Genomic DNA, 7500 nt, shown 5'->3' with positions numbered 1-7500 from the left:
GTGAGTGAGTGAGTGAGTGAGTGAGTGTGAGAGTGAGTGAGTGAGTGAGTGAGTGAGTGTGAGTGAGTGAGTGAGTGTGTGAGTAAGTGAGTGTGAGTGAGTGAGTGAGTGAGTGAGTGTGTGAGTGTGTGAGTAAGTGAGTGTGAGTGAGTGAGTGAGTGAGTGAGTGTGTGAGTGAGTGAGTGTGAGTGAGTGAGTGAGTGTGTGAGTGTGTGAGTGAGTGAGTGAGTGTGTGAGTAAGTGAGTGTGAGTGAGTGAGTAAGTGAGTGTGAGAGTGAGTGAGTGTGTGAGTGAGTGTGTGAGTGAGTGAGTGTGAGTGAGTGAGTGAGTGAGTGTGAGTGTGTGAGTGAGTGAGTGAGTGTGTGAGTAAGTGAGTGTGAGTGAGTGAGTGAGTGTGTGTGAGAGTGAGTGAGTGTGTGAGTGAGTGTGTGAGTGAGTGAGTGTGTGTGAGAGTGAGTGAGTGAGTGAGTGTGTGAGTGTGTGAGTGAGTGAGTGAGTGAGTGAGTGAGAGTGAGTGTGTGTGAGTGTGAGTGAGTGAGTGAGTGAGAGAGTGAGTGAGTGTGTGAGTGAGTGTGTGTGTGAGTGTGTGAGTGAGTGAGTGAGTGAGTGAGTGAGTGAGTGAGAGTGAGTGAGTGAGTGTGTGTGTGAGTGTGTGTGAGTGTGAGTGAGTGAGTGAGTGAGTGTGTGAGTGAGTGAGTGAGTGTGTGTGAGTGTGAGTGAGTGAGTGAGTGTGTGTGAGTGAGTGAGTGTGTGTGAGTGAGTGAGTGTGTGTGTGAGTGAGTGTGAGTGAGTGAGTGAGTGTGTGAGTGAGTGAGTGTGTGTGTGTGAGTGAGTGTGAGTGAGTGTGTGAGTGAGTGAGTGAGTGTGAGTGTGTGTGTGAGTGAGTGTGTGTATGAGTGAGTGTGAGTGAGTGAGTGAGTGTGTGAGTGAGTGAGTGAGTGTGTGAGTGAGTGAGTGAGTGTGTGAGTGAGTGTGTGTGTGTGAGTGTGTGTGTGAGTGAGTGTGAGTGAGTGTGTGAGTGAGTGTGAGTGTGTGTGTGAGTGAGTGTGTGTATGAGTGAGTGAGTGAGTGTGTGAGTGAGTGAGTGAGTGTGTGAGTGAGTGAGTGAGTGTGTGAGTGAGTGTGTGTGTGTGAGTGTGTGTGTGAGTGAGTGTGTGTATGAGTGAGTGTGAGTGAGTGAGTGAGTGAGTGAGTGAGTGAGTGAGTGAGTGAGTGAGTGAGTGAGTGTGTGTGTGTGTGTGTGTGTGAGTGTGTGTGACCTCCATGCGAGTCTGTATCCAGGGTCCGATGGCATTGGCTTGGGCCGCAAACTGTCGTCTGAATCTCTCGTTCACATTCTGTCGTGACATTTCCTCCTGAAGAGAGTTTCCTCTCTGAGGAACCAACCTCTTCACCTGCACACACACACACACACAGATACACATACATATATATATATATATATATATATATATATATTAGGGGTGTGACGAGACGCTTATCTCACGAGACGAGACTAGACACGAGATTGGGTTCACGAGAACGAGACGAGACGAGATTTTTGCACAATTTTTCAGAAATCCTCAATGACAAAATTCATGGCTGGAAAAATAGTATGCAGGTGCATTTTTCAATGTTTTAACTAATAATCTTCTAATGCATGTCATTTCAGGTCTACTTTATGAGTATGAATTATCAAATGCATTGAAAGAAAACAATATTCAAGCACTGTAAAAGGTTTTTATTGACTGGCTTTTCTCCTGTATAATTTCACATTAGTCTCTTCAGACCTTACTGTACATTTAAGAGCTTTCAGAACTTCTGATTGAGGCTGTGTGTGACCTCCTAACTGAACTCCTTTTAACACACATTTAACAGAGAAATAAAAACCGTATAAATAACAAAAATAAATAACTGTTTTCTCTTAGTCTTATTAAGTGCAAACAATAAGTGCGAGTGCAACCATAATCAAAGTTAGCACACAGACTCTTTATAATTGTTGTGAAATTGCGGTTTTATTTTGCACCGGCAGTTATAGGGTTAATGCAGTGAGTTGGGAAAAGGCCGAGAGAAACGAGGCTGTTTGTCTCTACAGTTGTTCTTGCGTTCCGATTATAAGTTCAGAAACGGAGCCTCCCTTGTCTGTTGTCCTTTGTACGTTACAGTGCTCTCTCAATATTCACAGTGCAAACTGAGACCATAGCCGCAAATAAACAGTCCAGAGATGGGTATTGGGAGACAGACTATTGTATGTATATGCAGCCTAATTTGTGCGCAATGCACATCAGGGAGCTTGTGTTTTACTTTCACTTACAAATTCGTGACCGCGCGTATAGGGAGCAGCGGTGCTGAGCGCGCATTCTAAATGATAAGACATTTACCAGACGTTTAGTCTGTTGCGCAACGAATCCTCCGCCATCGTCACGCGATCAGTGAACTGTGATTCGTGCCGCACTGATTGCAACGGCAACTCGCGCTGGATGAGCAGAGCAGACTTTTGCATTAGTTTATAATGGTTTTTATTTTTTTATAAAAACAACAAAACGATAGTTTAGGCGAATGTGAGTGTAGCGGTGGAATATTAATGGGGATATCGCGAGACAGCTTTTTCACTCGACGAGAAATCTCGTCATATTTAGTCTCGCGAGATCTCGTGGCACGAGATCTCGTCACACCCCTAATATATATATATAGTATGTATATATAGTGCAGTTCACTGTGGACACACACACACACACACCTTCTCCCAGGACTGGTTGATGTGTGCCGGAGTGATGTCGCTGTAGATGTTGGTGAGTTGGCTGGAGATCCCGTAACTCTGCGTGATCTTCTGCACTTCACTGTAGATGCTGAGGATGGCCTGGCGCTCGCTGTCGGCCTCGGGGAGCGTCGTCTTGAACACATCATGAGCCGACAACAGATTCTGCAGAGAGAGAGAGAGAGAGAGAGAGAGAGAGAGAGAGAGACAGAGAGAGAGAGACTACAATCAGAGATCTCACTTAAAAACTATCATGTATTAACAGAGTAAAGAGAGTGTGTTTTGCCTGACCTGAACCTCGTCGAGCGAGTGCACCATGAACATGTCCTGCAGATCCTCCATCGCTCCTTCCATCCAGTTATTAAACGGAGCCGCTCTCTTAGCAAACTCCAGAAACAGCTGATCAATCGTGTCCAGGAGCTTCTCTGTCCTCTGATAAACACACACACATGCGTGCACACACACACGCACACACACACACACACGTGTATATTTCATTACAAGGCCAACATCGGATGGGACATCGCTTTACAATAATAAGTTGTATTTTGATTTCAAAAGTTTGAAATCATTAACGTTTTAAAATCTCTTCTTCTCACCAATACTGCATTAATTTAATCAAAAATACAGTAAAAATAGTGAAATATTATTGTAATGTAAAACAGCTGTTTTCTATGTGAATATTTAGAAAACTTTTCAGCATCATTACTCCAGTCTTCAGTGTCACATGATCCTTCAGAAATCACTCTAATATGATGATCTGATGCTCAAGAAACATTTATGATTATTATCAGTGTTGTTTTGCGTCATATTGTAATATTTCACAATATTACCATTTTTACTGTATTTTTGATCAAATAAATGCAGCCTTGGTCAGCAATAAGGTCACATTAAAAACATTTAAAAAACATTAAAAAACTAAATTATTTCAAACTTTTGACCTGTAGTGTATTTTACATTTACAGTGTAAATATATGTGAATATTTGATTACATATATAGTACGTACAGTGATCGAACCACATGTACCCTAAACCCCCTATAAACTCTAAAAACTCCCGGTTAGGTGATATAACTGATGTTGGTGTGTGTGTGTGTGTGTGTGTGTGTGAGAATCACCTCCAGAGCTTCTCTGCGTTTCTGAGTCAAAGTTCCCAGCTGATCCCACTGATCACAGATCATCTGACAGCGTTCATTAATGACACCAGCAGCGTGATAGTCCAGTTCACTGCGGACACACACACACACACACACACTCTTTATACAGAAAGAATGACGCTTCTCTGCTAAATGTAACCGTTGAGGCCTTCTCACGGTGGAGCAGATTTCTAATTTTTTCATTAAAAAGATTTTTTTTTACAAACAACCACAAACAGATGATCATAACACAGACAAAACTATTACATAAAACATATTTAATGTCGTATGCATTCAGTGGCAGTTTCGCTGCAGTGCATCATGTTTCCACTGGAGCGCAGCATCAGCTCAGACTCGAGGCCAGTGAAGAACTGATGCAGAAAGCTCTTTATAATCTATTATATTTTACACATTTTTACCCGTATATATTTTGTATGTTGTCGTTAATGTTAATAATCCTGCAAATATGTTACTTAAAAATTCTCTCTTCAGAGTTTGAGCACGAGATGCACATGCACAATTGCCCTGTATTTATTTATAAAGCTCTGAATGGTTTAGCTCCAGTCTATTTAACGGATCTTCTATCGCCCTATAATCCATCGCGCTCTTTAAAATCACTAAATTCGAGGCTTCTGGTCATTCCTAGGATATCCAGATCCACCAAAGGAGGGAGAGCATTTTCACATTTAGCTCCGAAGCTCTGGAATAGCCTTCCTGATATTCTTCGTTGCTCAGACTCGTTCTCCCAGTTTAAAACTAGACTAAAGACGCATCTATTTAGCCAGGCACTCATATAAAATTTAATCTTACAGTTACTGTAAATTCGGCCTCTACTTCATAAACGCCAGAGGAGAACTGGCCCCGACTGAGCCTGGGTTCTCCCAAGGTTTTTTTTTTCTCCATTGGGTTTCTCCATTTTCTCCCAGTTTTAGGACACCATCGGGTCATCTGATGGAGTTTTAGGACACCATTGGGTCATCTGATGGAGTTTTAGGACACCATCGGGTCACTTGATGGAGTTTTAGGACACCATCGGGTCATCTGATGGAGTTTTAGGACACCATTGGGTCATCTGATGGAGTTTTAGGACACCATCGGGTCACTTGATGGAGTTTTAGGACACCATTGGGTCATCTGATGGAGTTTTAGGACACCATCGGGTCACTTGATGGAGTTTTAGGACACCATCGGGTCATCTGATGGAGTTTTAGGACACCATTGGGTCATCTGATGGAGTTTTAGGACACCATCGGGTCACTTGATGGAGTTTTAGGACACCATCGGGTCATCTGATGGAGTTTTAGGACACCATTGGGTCATCTGATGGAGTTTTAGGACACCATTGGGTCATCTGATGGAGTTTTAGGACACCATCGGGTCATCTGATGGAGTTTTAGGACACCATCGGGTCATCTGATGGAGTTTTAGGACACCATCGGGTCATCTGATGGAGTTTTAGGACACCATTGGGTCATCTGATGGAGTTTTAGGACACCATCGGGTCATCTGATGGAGTTTTAGGACACCATCGGGTCATCTGATGGAGTTTTAGGACACCATTGGGTCATCTGATGGAGTTTTAGGACACCATCGGGTCATCTGATGGAGTTTTAGGACACCATTGGGTCATCTGATGGAGTTTTAGGACACCATCGGGTCATCTAATGGAGTTTTAGGACACCATTGGGTCATCTGATGGAGTTTTAGGACACCATCGGGTCATCTGATGGAGTTTTAGGACACCATCGGGTCATTTGATGGAGTTTTAGGACACCATTGGGTCATCTGATGGAGTTTTAGGACACCATCGGGTCATTTGATGGAGTTTTAGGACACCATCGTGGAGTTTTAGGACACCATTGGGTCATCTGATGGAGTTTTAGGACACCATCGGGTCATCTGATGGAGTTTTAGGACACCATCGGGTCATCTGATGGAGTTTTAGGACACCATCGGGTCATCTGATGGAGTTTTAGGACACCATCGGGTCATCTGATGGAGTTTTAGGACACCATCGGGTCATCTGATGGAGTTTTAGGACACCATTGGGTCATCTGATGGAGTTTTAGGACACCATCGGGTCATCTGATGGAGTTTTAGGACACCATTGGGTCATCTGATGGAGTTTTAGGACACCATTGGGTCATCTGATGGAGTTTTAGGACACCATCGGGTCATCTGATGGAGTTTTAGGACACCATCGGGTCATCTGATGGAGTTTTAGGACACCATTGGGTCATCTGATGGAGTTTTAGGACACCATCGGGTCATCTGATGGAGTTTTAGGACACCATCGGGTCATCTGATGGAGTTTTAGGACACCATCGGGTCATCTGATGGAGTTTTAGGACACCATCGGGTCATCTGATGGAGTTTTAGGACACCATCGGGTCATTTGATGGAGTTTTAGGACACCATTGGGTCATCTGATGGAGTTTTAGGACACCATCGGGTCATCTGATGGAGTTTTAGGACACCATTGGGTCATCTGATGGAGTTTTAGGACACCATCGGGTCATCTGATGGAGTTTTAGGACACCATTGGGTCATCTGATGGAGTTTTAGGACACCATCGGGTCATCTGATGGAGTTTTAGGACACCATTGGGTCATTTGATGGAGTTTTAGGACACCATTGGGTCATCTGATGGAGTTTTAGGACACCATCGGGTCATCTGATGGAGTTTTAGGACACCATCGGGTCATCTGATGGAGTTTTAGGACACCATTGGGTCATCTGATGGAGTTTTAGGACACCATCGGGTCATCTGATGGAGTTTTAGGACACCATTGGGTCATCTGATGGAGTTTTAGGACACCATCGGGTCACTTGATGGAGTTTTAGGACACCATCGGGTCATCTGATGGAGTTTTAGGACACCATTGGGTCATCTGATGGAGTTTTAGGACACCATCGGGTCACTTGATGGAGTTTTAGGACACCATTGGGTCATCTGATGGAGTTTTAGGACACCATCGGGTCACTTGATGGAGTTTTAGGACACCATCGGGTCATCTGATGGAGTTTTAGGACACCATTGGGTCATCTGATGGAGTTTTAGGACACCATCGGGTCACTTGATGGAGTTTTAGGACACCATTGGGTCATCTGATGGAGTTTTAGGACACCATTGGGTCATCTGATGGAGTTTTAGGACACCATTGGGTCATCTGATGGAGTTTTAGGACACCATCGGGTCATCTGATGGAGTTTTAGGACACCATTGGGTCATCTGATGGAGTTTTAGGACACCATTGGGTCACTTGATGGAGTTTTTCGGTCCCTTGCCACTGTTGCCTTTGGCTTGCTCAGTTGGGGATATTCAAATTAAATGACCCATCATACCACTGATCAGCTCTACCAAACTTGGATGTCTTTTCCAGTAATAAACAAACACTGTTAAGTTGTTTTGATTGATACTGTGAAGCAGCTTTGATACAATCTGTATTGTGAAAAGCGCTATATAAATATATTTGACTTGACTTATTTGAATAATATAAAATGTAATATGTATTATATTAAATATAATATGAAATATATATACATTCAATAATAATAAAGATCAATAGTAATCAGGTTAAATACTCTAACAGAACAAAAGAATTTAAAGATTACATTTTAGGATGTT

General features: G+C 43.2%; 1 protein-coding gene across 2 annotated transcripts in view; it reads right to left on the bottom strand.

Annotated features, from left to right (window-relative positions):
* Positions 1 to 7500, bottom strand: part of LOC130079620 (alpha-actinin-2-like) — a 35714-nt gene that overhangs the window by 11529 nt on the left and 16685 nt on the right. For both annotated transcript variants that reach the window (XM_056244958.1, XM_056244957.1), the window contains exons 13-16: positions 3855 to 3963; positions 3029 to 3169; positions 2720 to 2902; positions 1260 to 1394 (exon numbers count right to left, since the gene is read on the bottom strand). In XM_056244958.1, the coding sequence (XP_056100933.1) occupies positions 1260 to 1394; positions 2720 to 2902; positions 3029 to 3169; positions 3855 to 3963 (568 nt within the window). The remainder of the gene's footprint in view (positions 1 to 1259; positions 1395 to 2719; positions 2903 to 3028; positions 3170 to 3854; positions 3964 to 7500) is intronic.

This window comes from Rhinichthys klamathensis, unplaced genomic scaffold (assembly GCF_029890125.1).
Source record: "Rhinichthys klamathensis goyatoka isolate OS25496 unplaced genomic scaffold, OSU_Roscu_1.1 h1tg001187l_1, whole genome shotgun sequence".
In the NCBI taxonomy this organism is placed as follows: Eukaryota; Metazoa; Chordata; class Actinopteri; order Cypriniformes; family Leuciscidae; genus Rhinichthys; species Rhinichthys klamathensis.
This window is presented reverse-complemented; position numbering and strand designations above follow the sequence as displayed.